This window comes from Vombatus ursinus, unplaced genomic scaffold (assembly GCF_900497805.2).
Source record: "Vombatus ursinus unplaced genomic scaffold, bare-nosed wombat genome assembly UNPS02014789.1, whole genome shotgun sequence".
Classification (NCBI taxonomy): Eukaryota; Metazoa; Chordata; class Mammalia; order Diprotodontia; family Vombatidae; genus Vombatus; species Vombatus ursinus.
Window position 1 is genome coordinate 41,795 of NW_020954567.1, and position 22,847 is coordinate 64,641.

A 22,847-nucleotide genomic window follows, 5' to 3' on the forward strand; every position below is an offset into this window, starting at 1 on the left:
AACTTCTAACAGGTTCACTCTTGATCTGGTCAGACAAGAAGACGGGAGCACAACTTTGGAGGGGTTAAACAAGCTTACTTTATTCTAATCTAGTCTTCTCAAGAGGGTTGCTGATAATGTGAGCTCCATCTCCTACAGCATTTCCTAATCACCCTTCTCACAGGGCCTGGCAAGAAGGGGAGACAATAACCCTATGCCTTGATGGGGGCCAATCAAGGCACACACAGCATTCCAGCTTGTGCACTCCTCTAAATCCTCCCAAGCCTCTATGGGGGCCAGTTGAGGCAGGTACATGCATTCCTCTATGCATTACCCAAATCCCAAAATGGGTTCCCCCCAAATCTTGATGGGGGCTTGTTGTGTGCCGGTGGGCCCCCTAGCTGACGTAGTGCACTTAGTCAGCTATCCCACCCAAGCCTTCGCTTGCATACTCACCCTGCAGTCTTTGGACGTCTCCGGCCCCCCCGTGGTGAGAGGGGAATGACTAGACAGAACACCCAAGTTGGCAGTTGCGTCTTTATTGATTACATTGCTTGCTAAACTAAACTTGCTCTGCTCGCTCCTTGCCCCAAGTCCTAACTACCCACCCCCTCTTCGCTGCCCCTCAACTCCCCCGAACTCCTCCCCACTACGCCCGTGCTCCTCCTCCGTTCCTCCTTCGTAGGTGGAGCTCCGTCCTGTTACAGAGGCCCTCCCAGTGCCCATTCGACGGTTGGTAAACGTCATGCGTCTCTGGGTAAGCCCAGGCGCTCCTGGGCAGGTAATAACCTCCAGGCGTCTCAACTCCCCTACAGGAGGCCAGAGGTCCAGAGCAGGGCCCTAACAGGGGCTGATCAAGGCAAGCAAACATGCACATCCCTCTTGTGCATTCCTATTCCTCACTTACTGACCAGTGCCTACCTGATTTATAGGGCAACAGACAAAGAAGGCATATTGCCAACAATAGCCTCACAATTTTACATGACTTCATCCCTATATCTCACTGTGCATGCATGGTTCAGGAAAAAGCAACCTGATGACCGATGGAGTCAAGGAGGGGCAAATGTTGGTTTCCTTCCTCTTTCTAAAAGCCTCAGTTAGGTCACATCCTGTCCCAGGGTAGCAGTGGACAATTCAGTTGGTCTGGTCTGTTTCATTCCAGCAGAATGCAGCTGCCACTACTGCCATTTCTGCTACTTCTGGGTGAGTTATGGTTACCCTGAATAGGAGAGGTACAGGGTATTTTTGGTCCCTGGGACTAACAGATCTTTTCCAAGTCCATATAAGAATACTGGTCTCTTTGTGTGTGTGGGGTGGGGGGGTGAGAAGATGAGAAGGCTGTCATCGTTGGCTGAAAATAGCTAAGGAAAGAAGGGTGGACTCTATGTCCTTGGGTCATAATGGCTCCCATTTATCTGAGACTGAAGGCTTACCAAGTGTCATATATACATCACCTCATATGATGCTTACAATAAACCTGTGAGTTTGGTGCTTTTATTATGCCCTTTTTAAAAATAAAGAAAATGAACCTGAGAGAGGTTAATGAAACGCATAGAGTCACACAGCTTGTCTTGGCCAGATTTGAATCTATGACTTCCTAAATCCAAGTCCAGGGCTCTATCCACTATATCTCAACCTCAGCTTTCTTATCTATAAAATAAGGCAGTTGGAGTAGAAAATAACTAATATCCATTAGAGTTCTAAAATTCTATGATTTCTTCCTATTAATTTCTAATCTTCTGGATTGAAATTCAGAGAGCTGTTGTTGTTGTTTTTCCTGTACTTCCAGGATCACAGTGGGTAAGCATCATCAAGGCAGATAGGTGGTGCAGGGTTGAACAGTAGAATCATTCATCCATCTCTGACAAGGATGCATTTAATTCCATCAAAAGTGAAGTACAAGCAAAGCTTAGAGAGATGCAGGATTCTTGGCTCAGTAAGAAGGCAGATGAAATTCAGTTTTATGCTGACAATAACAATCCAAAATGATTTTATGTTGCCTTGAAGGCTATTTGTGGACCAAAGACATTATGGTGCATTTTAGCTACTCAGTGCTGAAGGAGCCACATCGATTAGTGATAAAGACATGATCCTAGAGAGATGTTCTGAGCACTTCCATAGTGTTCTCAACAGACCATCCTCAATGTTGAAACCATTGATTGTTTACCTCAGATTGAAGTCAATTCCTCCCTAGCTGAAGTTCCACTTGAAGAAGAGGTTTTGAATGCCATTAGGCTCCTTCTGTGTGGCAAAGCACCTGGTGCTGACTCTATTTGAGTTGAGATTTACCAGGCAGGGGGTCCATTGCTCATACAAAAGCTGACAGAAGTTTTCTGGCTTATATGGTAAGAGGAGGTTATCTCCCAGGAGTTCCAGGATGCCTCCATTTTTCCATATCTTTAAAGGAAAGGGAAATAGGTTGTCCTGTGACAAATACAGCTACCTGTGATGACAGAACTGGAAAACTAAGCAATAACCTACCCTAACCCCTCCCTGTATAAAACACATGGTGCTGGAAAGGACTAACCTCTTTGGAGGACCATTATTGAATCCTTTCCCTTCTCCTGCCATAGCCTGGAGACTGCTCATCCTTCCCCTGCTGTCCCTGCCTTTTCCTCTCTGCTTCCATTCCTGTGTGTCCCCTTATGCCTCAAGCTTTCCCTTGTGCAAATTAAAATGTGCCAAGTAAAGACTTCTTACTTTTAGCATCACTGTTTGGTCTTGGTCTTTTGTGCAAGCCTCCTAAGTCCCCAGAGCAGCTCCAGTGGACTGGGACACTTATCACTCAGGCTCAGAGGAGAAAACCATCTTTCTCCCCTTGGGAAGAGTCACTGCAGGGATTACTCTCTTCCCAGTGAATAGTAACAGAGGGTCCTCCCCTGCTCAGGGCCGAGGATGACATATGGCCTTAGGGGCCAGACTCGGGGCTAGCCTAAGACAACTGAGAAATTGTCAGTGTCTTCATTGGCTTCTCTTGCTGTGCCTCCCTACCATCTCTTTGTAGTATTTCCTAATAGACTCTTGAGGTTCTCCTGTAATCCCAGGCTACTGAGGGTAGCAGGCCTCATGTCAGCCTACATTCTCTGGGCAGATGTTTCTAGGCCAAGGGAGCCTCTCTTATGTCCCTGAAATTTCACCACGTAGACAATTAAACCATACTTCTTTCCTTCTCACCCTGACATTTCTTCCCCTAAGGGACATTGTAAGGAAGTGGTCTGACCAGGAAACACTCCCTGATGGGGACTGATGTAGCAATCACAAGGTCTTACTCAGATAGTCAGCAGGGTGACAAGAGGAACAGAAACCAAACATGCCTCAGGTTGGCACAGTGATTCTCCAAGTGTGAACCAGAGACCACATTAATAAAAAAAATTTTTAATTAAAATAGTATAATTAATTTTTTAAAAAACCAACAGGAAAGATAGTATTGTGAAGTTGGGATGGGAATGGTGAATATGGTTAAATTTTGCAAAAAGATCAAGGAAGATGAGACTTGAGATAAGGCTATTGATTTGTCATCAGTGACCTTGGAGCAAGCCATTCCAATAGAGAGGGAAGGGTGAAAAATGTCTTACAGGAGAGTGAATGGATGATGAGGAATTAAGTGTAGATAACTCTTTCAAGAAGTCTCGTGGTTAAGGGAAGGAGCAAGATATGGAGGTATCTTGAGGAGGGTTGAAAAATTAATGCAAAGTTTTTTAGGGTATAGGAGAGCTAAGCATGTTGTAACTAGATTGGAAGGACAGGATTGATGGTGGAAGAAAGTCAGTGAAGATGATGAAAGATGAGAGATTAAAGATGCAAGAGAGAGGATATTAATGGACAAGGACTGAGAGAAGGTAGAAGAGGGTCATGTCAACAGGCAATAAAGAGGAGAAAGATTTCTTCCTTAAAGATAGAAGTAAAGCAAGAGAGGATAGGTGAAGACAGACAATTTAAGGTGAAGAGAAGAGAAGGTGAGGGACCCTATGGTAAATCATCTCAATCTCACCATGTAAGATCTGTAGTCATCTTCTAAGACTGATTGGTAATTTGAGGAGAATGGAAAAGATTTGGAATAGCCACTATGGGAATTTGATAAAGATGGTGCTTATGTGGATTCATATAATGGGCATGTCAATCAGGTTGATAGGAATAAAAATGGTCAGGAGATAAGGATCATAGAATTTCAGAGCTAAAGGAAACTGAGTGGGCATCCAGGTCAAGCTATATCTGAATAGCAACCCATTTTATAACATTAAGAATAGGAATAATCCAGCCTCTGCTTAAAGATTTCCAGTGATAAGAAAGTCCCTTTCTCCTAAGGCAGTCTATATTACTTTTGAATAGTACTAATTGATAATAATCCCCCCACCTTATATAGGTCCCAAATTTGCTGCTTTGCAAAGTCTACCCATTGTTCCAAGTTCTGTCCTATAGGGTAAAAACAAGAAAATTGTTCCTTTTCCACATGATGACCTTTCAAATACTTGAAGTCAGTTATTAAGCTCCCCCAAACCTTCTCTTTTATAGGCTTAAAGAATCCTATTCCTTCATCTGATCCTCTTGGACATGGCTTTTTAGTTTCCTCACTCTGTTGATTGTTCTCCTCTGTACATGTTCCCTGAAATATGGTGCACAGAATCAAACACAATACTCAAGATATGATCTGACTAGAGCAGATTTTAGAACTCCTTCCTCATTTTAGACATGATCCCTCAGGTCCAGCTAGCTTTCTGTTCTTCCCCACATTCTAGGTTGTGCTTGAAAATTTTTAACAACCAGATCTCTGAAACACATTTCACACTTTTCAGTTTAATTTGCTATATTAACATTTTCTTCATCCCTTTCATAAGTCTAGACAATCAAGAAAACAAATCAAGCTTTTATTTGTAGCATTTGTCAATTTCTCAGGTGTTGATGCTCGCACTGAAAACTTAACAATCAGCTCTCCTGAGACAATATGAGCTGTCCCTGTCAGAGAACACTGGGGGCTTACATAGAAATTGAAGTCCACTAAACCCCAGGCCTTTTTCATGTGAACTTCTGTCTAGACACATCTTTCCTATCTTGTAATTATATCATTGATGTGATCAGTTGATATGATAGTTGTATAGTAGGTATTTCAAATACAATGTATACTTATTTACATTATCTCAGTGGAAAGCTAGTCAAACTCAAAGCTAAAAAACAGTGTCTACCACAACTCATCTGACAAGTACTCATCCAGCCTTTGCTTGAATCCCATCAATGAGGATAAACTCATCCCATTCGAAAGCATCTCATTTTACTTTTAGGCAGTTCTAGTTGTTATGAAATGTTTCCTGATTTCAAGCTTTAATCTGCCTTCTTTGTAATGTCTACCCATCCTCAGTCAGTCAGTAAACAGTTAAATACCTACTATGTGCTATGTACTGTGCTAAGCACTTGGGATACAAAAAGAGGCAAAACAGACTCTGTCTTCTAGGATCTTCCAATCTAATGGGGGAATTGGGCAACAAGCAAACAAATGTATACAAACAAGCTATAAACAGGATAAATAGGAAATAATTAAGAGAGGGAAGGGAGTAAAATTAGAGGGGTTAGAAAAGGCTTCCTCTAGAAGGTGGGCTTTTTGTTGGGACTTAAGGGAATCCAGGGAAACCAGGAGGTGAAGATGAAGAGGGAGAGTATCCCAGGCATATGGGACAGCCAGGAAAAATGCCTAGGCCGGAGGGATAGTGTCTTGTCCACAGAACAGCAAAGAGGCCAGTGTCACTAGAAAAAAAAGAGTACATGTCAGGGAACAAAGTATGAGAAGATGGGAAAAGTAAAAGGGACTAAGTTATAAAGGGCTTTGAATCCCAAACAGAGGATTTTTGTTGTTGTGCCCAACTCCTTGCCCATCCCCACTTTGGGGTTTTCTAGGCAAAGATACTGGAGTGGTTTGTCATTTCCTTCTATAGCTCATTGTTACAGTTGAGGAAACTGAGGCATAAGGGATAAATGATGGCTAAGTAACTTGCCCAGGGTCACACAGCCAAGTAAGTGCCTAAGGCCAGACTTGAACTTATTTAGAGGAGTCTTTCAGATTCTAAGCCCAGTGCCCTATCCACTGCATCACCTAGGAGGCACCTTTTGCATTTGATGTTGAAGGCAATAGGGCACCACTGGCATTTACTGAGTATGGGGTGACATAGTTAGACCTGTGCTTTAGGAAAATCACTTTGGTGTCAGTATGGAGGATAGGTTGGATTGAGGAGAGACAAAAATGAAGCAGGCAAACCCACCAGCAGAATATAAAAAAGGTCCAGGAAAGGAGATGAAGGCCCACACCAGGGTAGTGACAGTAGCAGAGGAGAGAAGGGGGAATAGTGGAGAGATGTTACAAAGATGAAATTGTTCTTGGTTCTCCCCTCCTGCACTAGGGAGACTCCATGACAGCTTTTCTGGGATTTGAATAGGACTATCACATTTCCTTGTGCCTTTTTTGCTCTTAGGTAAACATTCTTATTCCCTTCAATTGATTCTCACTTGACAGAAACTTGAGACCTTTCACACAACCCTTCTGATTGCCTCCTCTGAACAATCTCTAGTTTATCAATGTCCTCCCTAAAATGGGATTCTCAGGATGTGCTCTGAGCAGGGCAGAGTACAGTGGACTATTTCCTCCTTTACCTAGACCCTATTCCTCTCTTAATGCAACACAAAATCATATAATCTTTTTTTATATCATATTACATTTTTTTCACTCATTTTAAATTTGCACTCCATCAAAACAGCCTGCTATTTTTCAGATAAAACACTGCCTAGTACTGCTTTCCTTCTTTTCTACTTACAAAAACAATTGTTGAAGGATTTTACTTTTAGTTCTATTAATTTTGACTGATTAAATTCGGCCCAGTGTTCTAGTCATCATTGTATAAATTGTTTTCTTAGTTCCATTTACTTCACTCTACAACAGTTCATACAAATCTCCCCAAATTTCTTTGAAAATAACCCCTTTAGGAAGGCGGAGCCAAGATGGTGGAGTAAAAGCAGTAAATTGCTTGAGCTCTCCCCCAAACCCCTCCAAATACCTGTAAAAATGACTCTAAACAAATTCTGGAGCAGCAGAACCCACAAAAAGACAAAGTGAAACAAATTTCCAGCCCAAGACAACCTGGGTGGTTGATTAGAAAGGTCTATCGTGCCAGAGAGAAACACAGTTCAGTGTGGTTACACAGGCAAAGACCAGCACTCAGTGAACCTAGTGCAGGCCTCAGGGGACTGAATCATGGGCAGCTGTTGCAGTTTCCTGACTTCTCAACCCACAAATGCCAAAGACAACTTGGAAGGTCAGTAGGAAAAGTCTGTGACTGCAGTGAGAGAGAAGATCTGGCCCAGCCCCAGTCCCAGCTGTAGCTCCAGGGCGGTGACTGCTTCCAGAGCTTTCAGCCCACAGACTGAGGGGGAATCGAGTGGCTGATCAGAGGGGGATTGCAGAGATCTCTTTGCTGGTGCTGAGGCAGGATTCTCTTGCTTTGACTATGCTTGGATCTGGGTCACAGTTCTGGGTGGTGATCCTGGGGCGAGGAGGAGGGCTGGCATGGTGGAGCTTGTGCTCTGGTGGAGAGGGAATCCTCCTCACAATTCTAAAGCAGAAAAGAGTGCTTGTGGTCACTCATAGACCAGAACACAGGCCAGTAAAGGAGTAAAACCCAAGTAAGCCCTTGATCATACTACCTTGGAAGAACTGAAAACTTACAGGTCCCTAGAAGTATCTCTGAAAACAGCTGCACAAAACCCCTGAAGCTTGGGACAGTACATTCTCCACACTGGAAACAGACCCCTACCTTAACAAAGAGTTTATAACTCAAGTAATTGGCTGAGATCATGAGCACACCGTGCAAAAAAAGTCAGACTGTAGAATCTCTCTTTGGTAACAAAGAACCAGAAGAAGACAACAGTCAAAGCTCCTACATCCAAAGCTTCCAAGAAAAATATGAATCAGTCCCAGGCAGTGGAAGATCTCAAAAAGGATTTTGAGAAGCAAATAAGAGAAGTAGAGGAAAAACTGGGAAGAGAAATGAGAGTGATGCAAGAAAATCATGAAAAACTAGTCAACACCTTGTTAAAGGAGACCCCAAAACAAAACACTGAAGAAAATAACACCTTAAAAAATAGACTAACCCAAATGGCAAAAGAAGTCCAAAAATCCAATGAGGAGAAGAATGCCTTCGAAAGCAGAATTTACCAAACGGAAAAGGAAGTCCAAAAGCTCACTGAAGAAAATACTTCCTTAAAAATTAGAATGGAAGGACCACCGAGGGGTAGAGGTGGTGGGTTCACCCCAGCCCTGATGCTGTGTGACCCCGAGTCAGCCAATACCCTCTCTGGGCCTCAGTTGCCTCCTCCATATGATGAGAAGGGGTGCCCAGTGGCCTCTGCAGCCCCTTCCTGTCCTGCCTTGATGACCCTCCAATGGAGGGAGCCATGCCCAGGGTGGGTCTGGAGTTGAAGCTGCAGCTGGTGCAAAGTCAATGTCTCCAGAGGGAACTTCCTTCTTCTAGGGGACAAGGTCTGGCTGGTCAGGGCTCTGGTCTCACCATGGCAGGGAGAGCCAAGGGGTAGGAGGGTGTGAGCAGCAGTGGCCAGACCCAGGGCCATTCCCACCAATCTTTCTGCTGAACATATACTAGTGAAGGTCAAAGACAGAAGAAAGGCTTCATATATGCAAAACAAAACAAAACAAAACAAACAAAAAAAACCCATTAATAACAGCACTTTTAGTGATAGCAAAGAACTGGAAATAAAATTGGTACCCATCAGTTGGGGACTGGCTGAACTTGGATTTATCAACATAATGGAATGTTACTGTAAAATGAGAAATGACAGATGTATTCAGATAATCACAGAAAGATCTATTTGAACTCCTGCAGAAGGCGAAGATAACAACATACAGATTGATCACAACAATAATACCAAGAGAACAGACTGACCCCAAGAACATAAAAAGAATACTTAGAGACAACTGAATTCTAAGCAATTGTTAAAACAGATCTTGGTCTCAGAAAAGACAATGAAGCATCAGAGAGGGAGCTGATCATGGATTTAGAAGTTTGTAGATACTGCTAGACACTGTAACTGTGTGGTCATATGTTTCTTAACTTCCTATGTTTATTTTAAGAGGAAAGTTTAATTCTCAGGTTGAAAGAAGCAGAGCAGAGGAATATCCAGAAATGACCATTACATAAAAACAAAAAAGATAAATAAAGTTTAGAAAAATTCTTAGATACTCCCTTTTACCTGTATATTTGCCATATTTTCCTCAATTTATTTTTTATTTCTATTTTATTATTTTTCTATGTAGAGGTTTTTCATTTTTAAGGAAACCAGTACATCTACCTATAATTACTTCTATTTGTGTAATAACTAATGGTGTATCTCCCCTGTACATTTTAGAGAAATTTATTATTCTGTCCTTCTCTGTGTACTATTACAGCTTTTTCTGACTATTCTTCATCCTGAATTTAATATGGTATATATTGTGAGGTTTGGACCTAAATTTTAAATAAAAAATACTTCATTGCTTTTTATTTTAAAAAAATTAGAATGGAGTAATTGGAAGCTAGTGACTTTATGAGAAATCAAGATATTGTAAAACAAAACCAAAAGAATGAAAAAACAGAAGACAATGTGAAATATCTCACAGGAAAAACAACTGACATGGAAAATAGATCCAGGAGAGAGAATTTAAAAATTATTGGACTATCTCTAAACCATGATAAAAAAAAAGAGCCTAGATATCATCTTTCAAGAAATCCAGTAAAACTGCCCTGTTAGAACCAGAGGGCAAAACAAAAATTGAAAGAATCCACCAATCACCTCCTGAAAGAGATCCCCAAAGAAAAACTCCTAGGAATATTGTAGCCAAATTCCAGAGTTCCTAGGTCAAGGAGAAAATATTGCAAGCAGCCAGAAAGAAACAATTCAAGTATGGTGGAAACGCAATCAGCATAACACAAGGTTTAGCAGCTTCTACATTAAGGGACCACAGGGCATGGAATATAATATTCTGGAGGGCAAAGGAGATAGGATTACAACCAAGAATCACCTACCCAGCAAAACTGAGTATAATCCTTCAGCAGAAATAATAGTAATTCAGTGAAATAGAGGACTTTCAAGCATTCTTGATGAAAAGACCAGAGCTGAATAGAAAATTTGACTTTCCAATACAAGACTCAAGTGAAACATGAAGAGGTAAACAGGAAAGAGAAATCTTAAGAGACTTATTAAGGTTGAACTGCTTACATTCCTACATGGAAAGATGATATTTGTAACTCATGAGATCTTTGTCAGTATTAGGGCAGTTGGAGGGAAAAAAATTATATGTATAGATAGATTGATAGATAGAGGGCACAGAGTGAGTTGAAGATCAATGGGTGATATCTGGACAATAAAATTAAGGAGTGAAAGAGGATTATACTGGAAGAAGGAGAAAGGGAGAGGTAGAATGGGGTAAATTATCTCACAAAAAAACAGACAAGAAAAGGCTTTTATAGTGGAGGGGAAGTGGGGGAATGAGTGAATCTTATTCTCATAAGATTTGGCTTAAGGAGGGAATAACATACACACTCAATTGCGTATGGAAAGTTATCTTACCCTACAAAAAAATAGGGGGGAAGGGATAAGAGAGTGGGGGGATGATAGAAGGGAGGGCAGATTGAGGGAGAGGGTAATCAGAAGCAAACACTTCTGAGGAGGGACAGGTTCAAAAGAGAGAATAGAATAAACAGGGGGCAGGATAGGATGAAGAGAAATATAGTTAGTTTTCTACAGCATGACTACTACGGAAGTGTTTTGCATGACTATACAAGTATAACCAGTATCGAGTTGCTTACCTTCTCAATGAGAGTGGGTGGGGAGGAATAAAGAGAGAAAATTTGGAACCCAAAGTTTTAAAAACAAATGTTAAAAAATTGTTTTCACATGCAACTGGGAAAAAGAAAAACAGGAAATGGGGTATAGAAATCTATCCTGCCCTACAGGAAAATAGAAGAGGAAGGTGATAAGAGAAAGAGGGGGGGAAATAGAAGGGAGGCCAGATTAGGGGAAAGGGTATTCAGAATGCACACTATCTTGGGTTTGGGGGAGGGATGAGATGGAAAGAAAATTTGGAACTCAACATCTTGTGGAAGTGAATGTTGAAAACTAAAAATAAATAAATTAATGGACAAAAGAAAAAAAAATAAATGAGGAAACTGAGTCCAAGAGGGTGCAACCCACAGAATCATAGAATGAGAGTTGGAAGGGACCTTGGCATCCATCTAATCCTAAAGGAATCACTGCTATAGCATATGGGCAAATGATTATCCAACCTTTGCTTGAAGACCTCCAAAGGGAACACATCACCTCTAAAAGAAGTCCAATCATTGCAATGACCAACCATAATTTCATAGGAATCATTATGAAAAGTGCTAGCTACCTCCTGATTGAGAAGTGACATGTCAGAAATTTTTTTTAATATGGCCAATATGGGAATTTGTTTTGCTTGATTATATATATATGTAATGAGAAAAAAAAGAAAATAGCCCCTTTAGGCTATAAAAATGTGCATACCCTTTGACCTAGCAATAGCACTTCTAGGGCTGTATCTCAAAGAGATCATACAAATGGGAAAAGGATCCACATGTACAAAAATATTTATAGCAGCTATTTTTGTACTGGCAAAGAATTGGAAATTGAGAGGATGCCCATCAATTGGGGAATGGCTTAACAAGTTGTGGTATATGAATGTAATAGAATACTATTGTGCTATAAGAAATGATGAGCAGGCAGACTTCAGAAAAACCTGGAAAGACTTGTATGGACTGATGCTGAATGAAGTGAGCAGAACCAGGAAAATGTTGTACACAGTAACAGCCACATTGTGCAATGACTAATGTTGGTAGATTTAGCCCTTGTCAGCAATGCAAGGATCTAAGACATCTCCAAAAGTCTCATGATGGAAAATGCTATCCACATCCAAAGAAAGAACTACGGAGTTTGAATGTAGATCAAAGCATACTATTTACTATTTTTTTTCTTCTGTTTTGTTTTTTTTCCTCTTTCTCATGGTTCCTCCTATTGGTTCTAATTCTTCCTTACAACATGACTAATGTGAAAATATGTTTAATAGGAATGTATATGTATAGCCCATATCAGATTACTTGCCATCTTGGGGAGGGAGGTGAGAAGGAAGGGAGAGAAAAAATTTAAAACTCAAAAACTTATGGAAGTGATTATTGATAAATCAAAATAAATTAATATAAAAAACAAAAAAATAGCCCCTTTATTATTTCTTACACTACAATAGTATTCCATCACATTTTTAAACAATAATATGTTCAGCTAATCAATGGGTGCTTTCTATGATTCCCATTTTTTTTTGCTACCTCAAAAAGCGCTATAAATATTTTTGTATATCCTTAGAATTTGTTTTGCTTAGGACTAATCCCTCTCTTACTCCATATTTTTTTCTAATTTCTCTTTCTCCCTTCCCTCCTTACCCTACTTCCCTGTTGAGTAAAATGCCTTTCTGCACTCAGCTGTGTGTTTATGTATTCTTCCATCCTTTGACCAGTTCAGATGAGAGTGAGGTTTAAGTATCAGACGTTACCCCTACTCCTTCCTTCCAGTTTGCATAGACTTCTACATGCACATTTTGATTATGTGAGGTAAATTTCCTTAACCTTCCTCTTCCTTCCCTTTAGATTCTTCTTTTAAGGTCATCAAGACATAGCAGAAGCATTGTCAGCCCTTCTGTTTTATTAGACTCTTTGACCCTTCATGGTGATACGATCCAGAGGGATCACATGTATTATCTTCCTACAATAGAATGTAAGCAATTTAGCCTTTTTAAGTCCTTTATTATTGCTCATTCATATTTACTTTTTATGTTTCTCTTAATTCCCATGTTTGAACTTCAAAGTTTCTCCCACAGTTCAGGTCTTTTCATCAGGAATGCGGGGAAGTCTTCTACTATACAAAAGATTCTTTTTTTCCTGTAGAATTATACTCAGTTTTGCTGAGTAAGCTATTCTAGGTCAAAGGCACACATCCTTGGCCTTTTAGAGCACTGTATTCTAAGTTCTCTGCTCATTTATGAAGATGCCTTCTTAATTGTTTGTGATTATGACTGTGATTCCTTTGCACTTTAATTCTTTCTTTCTGACTGCTTTCGGATTTTGGCTATAATGTTCCTGAGAGTTTTCATTTTGAGATTTCTTTTAGGAGGTAACCAACGGAGTCTTTCTATTTCTACTTTATCCTCTGGTTCCAAGACATCTTGGCAGTTTCATTTTCACAATTTTTAAAATTATGATGACTCAGCTCTTTTTTTGGGTGTGTTGTTCAGGTAGTCAAATGATTCTTAAATTTTTTTCTCCTTGGTCTGTTTTTTGAGGTCAGTTCTTTTTTCTATGAAATACCTCATATTTTCTTCTATTTATGATCCTGAATACATACATATGTACATATATACATATATATTTTCCCTGTAGATATATACATATGTGTATAAACACACACATATATTACACATACACTCACACACACACACACTTCTACTTCCAGTGCAGCTTACAGCTTGGATTCCACCAAAGCCAGGATGGGGTAGGTTGTTTGCTTTCTAGTAGATTTCTCTAAATTTAGAATTGTGTAATTAGTAGGTTGCAGCTGTGTGGGTACTAGGCCAGGAAACCCTGTAATCCACTGGCAAAGAGGGAGGAAGGAGAAAGGAGGGGGACTTCAGTGGGAGGAGTGTCAGGAAAAGAGGCAGGAGGGGAGGAGAATCTGAGATAGAAGGCTTATGCTCACTCTTTTAGAAGAATTTTATGTCCTCTGGAGTGGACTGTGCTGGGGTGGGTGGGACAAGTGTGTGGTGCTATTTTCTGAATCTCTGTGCTGCTTGGAGTCCACTCCTGGCATCTCCTATCTGCCATGGGGGGACCATGGGCACCCTAGCCTGTTACCACCACCAGCTCAATACTGCTGTGGGTAGCATTGTTGTGTCTAGGTGAGTCTGAGCTTAATGGTGTAGAAAATAGGGGTACAAAGATAAAGGGCCAATTCTTAGCTCAGGCATTTTTGGGGGCCTAACTTGGGAGGAAAGAATGAGTGGGGAAGATGGAAAGAAGGGTAGGAGAGTGGGAAGGGGCTAAACATAACCAGTTACTTAGAATCAGGACACAGGAGAGATGTTAAAGTTGCCAGTCAGTTCCATATCAACAATGCTGATTCTTACAGCAAACTTGTTTGGGTGATGTCTCCCAACCAGGCACCCTGATAATTTTTCTTTCTCCCTCCTATTGTGGCCTATTCTTTGAGACCCTGACCCTCTCTATGGTATAAATGGCTGGTAATAACTCAGTACTAGACAGACATCTCCAGGATGTTTCTATTTTAATAACTGCAGTGGAACCAAATTACTTTAGTCAAGAGGTGGTTGAGGATGTTTCTCTCTCTGCAGCTCAAATCATGAAATGTAGTTTGGTGTAGTTTGTTCCCTCCTTAAAGCTGCCTTTCCTTGTTAAGGAAAGGGAAATGTTTACCTGGAGAACAAGGGAATAGGCAGAACCCCAATTTCAGTAATTCAGGAGCAGCAGATTGTGAGGCTTGAATAATTAAGAGAATTGAGTTTATTTCCTTCAGATATGGAGACGCTGTCTGGAATGGAGGGTGGTGGTGAGGTAGGATGGGTATACAGGGTGTCCCCAAAAATGTTAGTGTAATTTTAAGCTCTAAGCTGTGGCCGTGGATCAAAGACTTAGAGTTGGAAGAAACATTCATGGTCGCTTGGATGCCTCCCCTTCATCCCTCATATTTTAGATGGAAAAAAAAAAACTATGGCAAAAGAAGTTAAATGATTTGCCCAAGGTCACAAAGGTAGCAGAGCCATCAATTGACCTCAGGTCCTCTAACTCCAAAGCCACACCATGCCTCTGATTTTGCTGCAAATTCCTCTTCTTTCCCCTTTTTGGGGGAGTTGTCTCTAGATCAAATTTTAAGTTTAGATGAGATATCCTGAGTGTAGATCTCCTACCCTATCAAGACCAAAATGCACTCTAGAGGCTCTAGGCCTGCCCACAGTGGGTCATGGCAGACACCCTTCTCCACTCCCTCAAATGTCATGCAGCTCATACCTGTGTCTGGATAGATTTCTGGGTGTTCCATAGCTCTATCAAGTTCAATCACCTTTTGGTTCCCCTCAAGAGCCTTGGGGACTCCATTACCCCTAGACATACTTCATTAATAGGACTGAAGCAGAGAAATCCCTAGACCTGATAATGAGCAGTGCTTGGTTGTGAAAATGAGGGAGAACGAGGGATAGAACAGAACTTTGGAACCCAACAGGACCCGAGATGCCATCTAGTCTGGTTGTCCTATTTTGTAGATGAGACTCAGGCCTAGGGAGGACTCAATGTCTAGCCCAAGGTTGCACAGTTAGTAAATGGCAGAGCCCGTGTTCCATAAACACTTGGTAAATGAAGAGACTTTCTTTCTTGAGATCACATGGCCCTGTCTCTTGACTTTCACAGCAGTTCCTCTGTCCAAGATACTTGGACATCTGCAGTTCTTCCCATTTTCAATCCCTTGCTGGGGAGATGGGTTTCTCATAGCATCCTGCTCTGTCTTTCTGCCTACATGGGGGGAAAGTTCTGATTTTCGTACACCTTCCCTCTGCACAGTCTCTGAATGTCTAAACATCCCTGGCCTTGTTCCCCTGATCAGGCAAGGATCCATTTCTGCCTTTGCATATATGATAAGAGCCAGCATTAAATGGCACTTTAAGGCTTCTAAAGGGCTTTACATGTACTATCTCATTTGATCTTCACAACAACCCTGTGATGTAGGTGCTGTTATTGTCCCCATCTTACAGAGGAGGAAACTGAGGCAGGCTGTGTTAAGAGACTTGCCCAGGATTACACACCTGGTTAAATAGTAACTACTCACAAATCCTAAACAGGACATACAGCCCCCATGGCCCTTCACAGTTCTTAAGAAGCATAACTTATGGAAATAGGTTTTGCCTGATTTCACATGTATAAGTGATACCAGATTTCTTGCCTTCTCAATGGGCAGCAGAGAGGTGGAAAGGAGGGAGAGAATTTGGAATTCTACCTTTAAAAAAAGAAGGAATGTTAAAGATAAATAAACAACAAATAAAAACATTACAAAGAAGAAAAAGCATAGCCAGATACAGCCAGTCCCCCAGAGACTCTCCTTTCTTTATCCTTCTCCCTGTTCATGAGCACTCTTAGATTAATCCTACTCTCAAAAAAGGACTTAATTCAATAAACTCATTCATGCTGAGATGGAAAGATGTTTGCATTTTAGAAGGGAACAAAATATTAAGCCCCAGGAAGGTCTCTAATGGTGGCATTTCAGATGTCACTGAGCAGGCAGTAGATTGTTTTCCTATTTGTTGAGGGGAGGGGACTTCCAGTGCCCCTGCAATCACTGATTCCGGGCAGCTGTGAGGAAGCCTGGGGAAACACTGCACAACAGGCTTCTCTGGGTCCCTAGCCTGGCTCTTGGGAGTTCCATGCTGTAGCTACCTGGCCCCTGGGTTCCCTGTCCTGGTCTAATCCCTGCTTTCTGGTCTCTTGCAGCGCCAGCCATCAGGTGTAATGGTAAGTTCTATATTCAGTTCTGGCCTCTCTATTTTTCTTAACCACCCCTTCTGACCCCTTTCTGAACATCCGTATCAGTGCAGTATAGGACGTATCAGTGCATCCAGAACAGCAGCTGCTATCCTGACTGGAGCCTTGAACCCACCTGATTAAGGGGAGAGTGAGACTTTAGGGCCAGTGAGGAAGCAGCTGTCACTGAGATAACTCTCTTCTCCCAGTACCTTCCACTCATGTTTTTCTACTGCTAGAGACTCAACCCTCTTCCTCAAGAGCCTGTTGTTTTCAGGTCGTGTTCAGTCATGTTTCACTCTCCTTCTCCAATATGTCCCCATTTTACAGATGGGAACCTGAGGCAAATAAGGGTTAAGTGACTCACTCAAGCTCACACAGCTAGCAAGTGTATGAGTCTGTGTTTGAACTCAGATCTTCCAGATTTCAGGCCCAGTGCTCTATCCAGTGTTCCACCTAGCTACTCAAGAAATTTGGTTTTCAGTTACCAAGTCACAGGAAGCATATACCCTCTACAAATGACTAGTCTGTTCAGGTGTGTCCCCATGTTTTAAGCAAGTTATTGTTCAGTCAGCTGACTCTTTGTGACCCCATTTGAGGGTTTCTTGGCAAAGATACTGGAGTGCTTTGCCATTTCCTTCTCCAGCTCATTTTATACATGAGGAAACTGAGGCAAACAGGGCTTGCCCAGGGTCACATTGCTAGTAAGTCCGTGAGGTCAGATTTGAACTCAGATCTCCCTGACTTCATATTTGGCACCCCATCCATTGCCCCACCTAGCTGCTCTTCTGGGTGTGAGCAGTTCTTCTGTGTATATCCCCATTTCTTCTGCACCCCTGGGCTTGTGTATTTCACTACCCGCTCCATGGAAACAAAGGCCTGCTATTTACCACCCATTTGCCCTCATTATTTAACTGCTCCAAGTCTCAGTTTTCTCATCTGTAAAATGAGGAAGTTGGATTCACTAGATAATTTCTATGGTCCCTTTCAGTTCTAAATCTTATGATTTAGGACCAAATGAGAGAATGTGTATAAAATGCTTAACACAGTACTTGGCACACAATAGGCACTTAATAAATATTTGTTTCCCATTCCCACTCCCCATGGCATGTCTGGGTTCTGTAAGTCTGTGGTTACTCTGAGGTTGTCAATATAGTCAATAGGTCATGGATCAGAGCAGGAGGGGTCATCTAATGCAACCTCCTCATTTTGCAGGTGAGAAACTGAATCCAAGAAAGGTTAACTGAATAGCCCAAGGTCATACAACTAGTAAGTGACTAAACTAGAATTTGAACCCAAGATCCTTCAATCCAAAGCCAGCATCCTTTCTCCTGCCCCAAGTGATCTCTAAATATCTGTGTATGTGCTGTGGGGTTCAAGTCAAATCAAGTCAACAAGTATTTATTAAGTGTCTGTGATGTCTCAGAAACCAATGATTGTTAGGGATACAAAGAAAGGCAAAAACAATGCCTTCTTTCAAGGAGCTCACAGTTTGTGGATGCTACATCAGGTTGCCTATACGTGTTATGCATTTTACATGTGTCTATGTTATCTATTATCCTTAGATCTTGGGTCTCTATATGAATGTCAGCTGAGTGGGTTGGAGGAGGAGGTATAGGAGGCAGAGATTCAGATCCTTTAATGAGGCTAGCAGGTAGTAGGGGCTGACCTTGGAATAGAGGCAAATGTGACCCCTCCCTCTTCCTGCAGGAAGAGTTTTTCCTCAGTAAATGGATCCTTCTCCTTCCTAGACTACAATCTGACCCCAGAGATTTTCTGGGTTTCCCCTAGATTTTGGAGATTGAAATTGCAGATCATTCATTATTATTTTCCCTGACATGGGTTCTCTTTGAGAAGAAGATGATGGTTCTTGGGATTTTGTGGTTGTTTGTTATGTTTGTTTGTTTGTTTGTTTTTTACCAATCAGATGGGAACTAAGGGATCCTTAGGGAGCTGTCCAGCCTTCTGGAAAAGGCCCTGTGGCCTCATGACTCAGTGTGGCATCCATATGTGAGAAGACTGCCACCAGCAGTTGACCAGCTCTGGCTTCTTGTCTACTCCACAGCCCTCTAAACATGCACTGTGTGGACTCCATTCTATTCTCTGTGCCTGTCACTGGTGTCCTCCCCTCAGATCTGGGATTTGATGCCTCCTTGGAGACTCCTTTTCTTTATTCTCCTCTCCTCTTTACCCACCAGGTCCCCCAAGGGCAGTACTGACCCTGGAACCCCCATGGTTCAATGTGCTCCAAGGGGACAAAGTGACTTTGAATTGTAAAGTGTTCCAGACCCCTGGACACCATTCCATCGAATGGCTCCACAATGGGTCAGCTCTCCCCATCCACCAGAACTCCTATACCATCCCAGCTGTCAACATAGAGAACAGTGGGGAATACCAGTGCTGGACAGAACACACTACTCTTAGCAACTCTGTGAAACTACAGGTGTCTAGTGGTAAGTGAAAGAGAAGGAGCCTGGGGTAAGGTGGAGTGGGAGGGGAAGAGTTGAAATTTGCTTACAGTACAGCCTGGAAAGGGACATAGCCTGTTTATTGGCGGAACTAACGTCAAGGAGGATGGGTGGGAGAGTTCCTGAGAAATCCACAGGTTATTTTAATTCTCCTTTTCACTACTGCCCTTACTGAGGTATGAGTTTAGCTTGTCTTGTTCTAAGTTTCTCTCACTGACTCTATTTTCACCTACTCCTTTCTGCCAGGAAATTTCCAGAACACACTTCTGAGTGGCCAGGAGACTAGGGACCTACATTTAATCACTCAATAAATATTTATTAAAGACCTGAGAATTAGTACCAGAAATACAAGTGCAGAGAATGAAACAATTCCTGGTCATAAAGAGTTTATATTATAATGGGGGAGATAAGAAGTACACGTAATGTATGTGTATATATGTATATACATACACTATTTATATTACATATACATGCAACACATACTATATACATAATAAATATACATATAACATATGTATAAAATTTTGTAAATACTAATATATACAAGGTTTTTTGGAAGGAAGGCTACTAAAAATTGAGATGACCAGGAAAGGTGTGAGCAGAAGGTATTGCCTGATCTGTGTCTTATAAGAAGAGAGGAATTTTATGAGGGAGAGGTAAGGTGCAGGTACATTCCAGGCGTAGGGGGTGGGAGTGGAGTGTAGAGGTGGACAGTATAAAAGCCTGGAATTGGGAGCTGAAGGTAGCATGAGAGGAACAGAGAGAAGGCCACTTTGGCTGGGTGGTCAAATCCAAGAGGAAAGTCATGTCCAGTGAGGCTGGCTAGGCTGCAAAGGCCTTTCACAGCTGACAGAGGAATTTGCATTTTTCCGAGAGGCAATGGGGAGCCACGGGAGTTGGTTGAGGAATAGAGACCCACGATCAGTTCACCATGCTATGCTGGCATCCCCTGCAGGCTGAGAATTATGGCTCCAGATTAAAAATGACCTCATATTCTCTAAAATGTTTTAGGCCCCTGCCTAGTTCTTTAATTCCCCCCAAATTGCCTCCCTGCTTTTCTTACCTGCACATTCTCGCCATTTCTTTCCCCATTTTTTCGTCTCTGATGTGTGGTGAACTCATTGGATTATATGTGGGCAGATGGAGTGTATGGGTATTCAAGAAGACCAATACCTCTGGTAAAAGGCTTTGCCAAGCTCTTTTCTGGGGTGCTCATCTACCTTTGTTGTCCGTCTGGCACTCAACTGCCCCCTTAGGTTCTTTTTTTTTTTTTTTACATAAAGTGCTTTTTTAATGAAAGAAAATTTAAAGAGATGTACAGTCAGGCTCAAGTTGTGCAGTTCACAAGCATGGAGGGGAGGAAAAAAAAAGTCATATTTAACCAAGGACTAAGTTGGACTTGCCACCAGGTGGATAATCTGGATGGTGCTGGTACTGACGCAACTGGGCTGGGAACAGGTACAGCAGGCACAGATTTCTCTTCATTCTGACCCAGGTCAACTTAGAAGTCTGCTTCCACATTTTCATGAACATCACCTTCTCCCTTTGGACCTAAAATATCTCCAGAACCAGCTTCAGAAGAGTTTCTTCTTTGGAGTCCAGATGGTTCAGAATTATCCCTACTTGACTGAGCCCCTGCTGACTTGGCCCAAGATGGGGGTTGATTTTCTTCAGATGTTCCAAAAATATTAGATGCCATTTTGTTCTTCCTCACTGGTTGTCCTGTAGACTCATCAAAGTTCAAAGTAAAATTAGACCCACCACCTGGAGGACATAACACCTGGGAGCTATTCCTGTCATTGGGGTCAACACCCTTGAAGGTGGTGGTGGTCATGGCAAAGCCGGAGCCGGACCGTGGTGGGGGTGGACGGACAGGTGAATGGACGGAGAGCAGTGAGGCTCTCAGACAAGGTCCAACTGAACACCCCCCCCCCCATTTAGGTTCTAAGAAGCTGTAACTTGGTGGTGGTCACCCATTTTGGCAGATGGGCTAACAAGGTTGAGGGTAACCAACCAGGCACAAATTCATTGACAAGGTAGTGGAATTTCTACCCCAAGCATGTGAAGCCTCCTGTCAGTGGAATGGGTGAATAACAACATCTTGCTCCAATGGACAAGAAGGTGGCTGAAACAAGCATTGTAGAGTGCTTAGAGCTTGGTCAGAGATCAAAGATGCCAGGGTCATCCATTTCATCCTGGGCCACTGCCAGTCATCCTAACTTTTATCTTGCCCCTGGACTTTGATGACTCTGAAACAGAGTGAATCTGCTGACTTTGTGCAACTCTACCTCTCTTAAATCCAATTCAGCCATGAGTCAAGACATCACCCTATGATGTCATTGATCCTCTTTGAAAACAAAGAAGGAACAACAACAATAATATGTAGGCACATTCTAGCAAGTGGCATTCTGCATGTCCTCAGGCCAGGTTCAGTGATTGGAATCACTATTCAGAGTCTGGATCTGTTTTTCTTTGTTTTTATGGATGGAAGAAAGTCTTAGATGGCCCAAGGCTCTAGGACAAGCTGAAATGTCCTGAGCCAATGACCTTTGTCTTTGCCTTTCAGATTGGCTGCTACTCCAAGTGGAGAGATTAGAATTCATGGAAGGTGACACTATGATCCTGAGGTGCCACAGTTGGAGGAGCAAACGACTGCACAAAGTCACATACTACCACAATGGCAAAGACTTAAAGTTTAACCATCAGACTTTCAACTACACTGTCTCTCAAGTGAGCCATACTCACAGTGGATCCTACTATTGTCAAGGGAACATGGGGCATTCTACTCATCTATCCCCAACTGTGGTTATCACTGTCCGAGGTAAGGAGACCTGCCCAAGACATTTAAGGGGAAGAGATAGACACCTAGGACCAAGATTGTGTGGTTCTTATGGCGTGGACAATGAAATGCTAGAAAGAGATGATAGGAATAATTGACATTTAGGGAGCATTTTTAGGTTTATGAAGCATTTTTTCATACATGTTTCATTTGATCTCCACAAAAAGCCCCACAGGCATTATTGTTACTGTTATTATTGTTTTAGAAGCAACAAATTGAGGCTCAGAGAGATATGACATCTGCATGATAACACAGCATCAGGACCTGAATGTGTCTTCCTCATTCCAAGCCCAACACTCCATACACTATGCCATACCACCTATCTCAGTAATTCCAGTTGAGGCAATGAGCCATGGAGAGTCATGGCAGTGCCACTCTGAGGTGATCAGGTCAGATGAGTGGGGGTAGCCACAGGTCCAACTTCTCTATGTTCACCTCCTTTGGAGACCACAGCTCCCAAGTGATAGGCTTTAAGAAGATAGCTGTTCAATGCTTCTTAAAGAACTTACCCTAGAATATCAAAGGAACCCCCTAAGTAGGGGGAGAAGATTATCCAGATACATAGCTTATAAAGTACTCCTAGAATCCCACATCCTATATGTGATCCTGTGAGGCTAGAAGTCTTCCCAGGTGAGTGCAGGGCCCTGCTGTTAACCAGCCCATTCACTGTCAAGCTTTAACCCTGAATTACTCTCACCACACCTGGACTCCACTCCTACTTACATGCTGATGAAAAGAGTTGAAAAAAATTCCACAAATAAACTTTCCTGATTTCCCCATCCTCACCTTAGATATTAGTGTTCTCATCTGAATAAAAATAATTTACTTTCTATATAATTATAATATAATATGATAATAATGATATATTATAATAAGTAAAACAATAATTTTATTTCTATATAATATGTATATGAGCACCCCATCCCCCAACCTTAGTCA

The 22,847-nt window shown here is 41.9% G+C and overlaps 1 protein-coding gene and 1 pseudogene across 3 annotated transcripts in view; one reads left to right on the plus strand and one right to left on the minus strand.

Annotated features, from left to right (window-relative positions):
* Window positions 1-1,088: 1,088 nt before the first annotated feature.
* LOC114047683 (low affinity immunoglobulin gamma Fc region receptor II-a-like) overlaps window positions 1,089-22,847 on the plus strand; it is a 32,464-nt gene continuing 10,705 nt past the window's right edge. The window contains exons 1-4 of one of the 3 annotated variants that reach the window (XM_027868594.1): window positions 1,090-1,182; window positions 16,572-16,592; window positions 18,800-19,054; window positions 21,636-21,890. In XM_027868594.1, coding sequence (XP_027724395.1) covers window positions 1,146-1,182; window positions 16,572-16,592; window positions 18,800-19,054; window positions 21,636-21,890 — 568 coding nt within the window. In that variant the 5' untranslated portion in view covers window positions 1,090-1,145. Of the gene's footprint in view, window positions 1,183-16,571; window positions 16,593-18,799; window positions 19,055-21,635; window positions 21,891-22,847 lie in introns of all 3 variants that reach the window. The other 2 variants (XM_027868592.1, XM_027868593.1) reach the window with 2 other exon arrangements.
* LOC114047617 lies at window positions 20,340-20,903 on the minus strand (annotated as a pseudogene).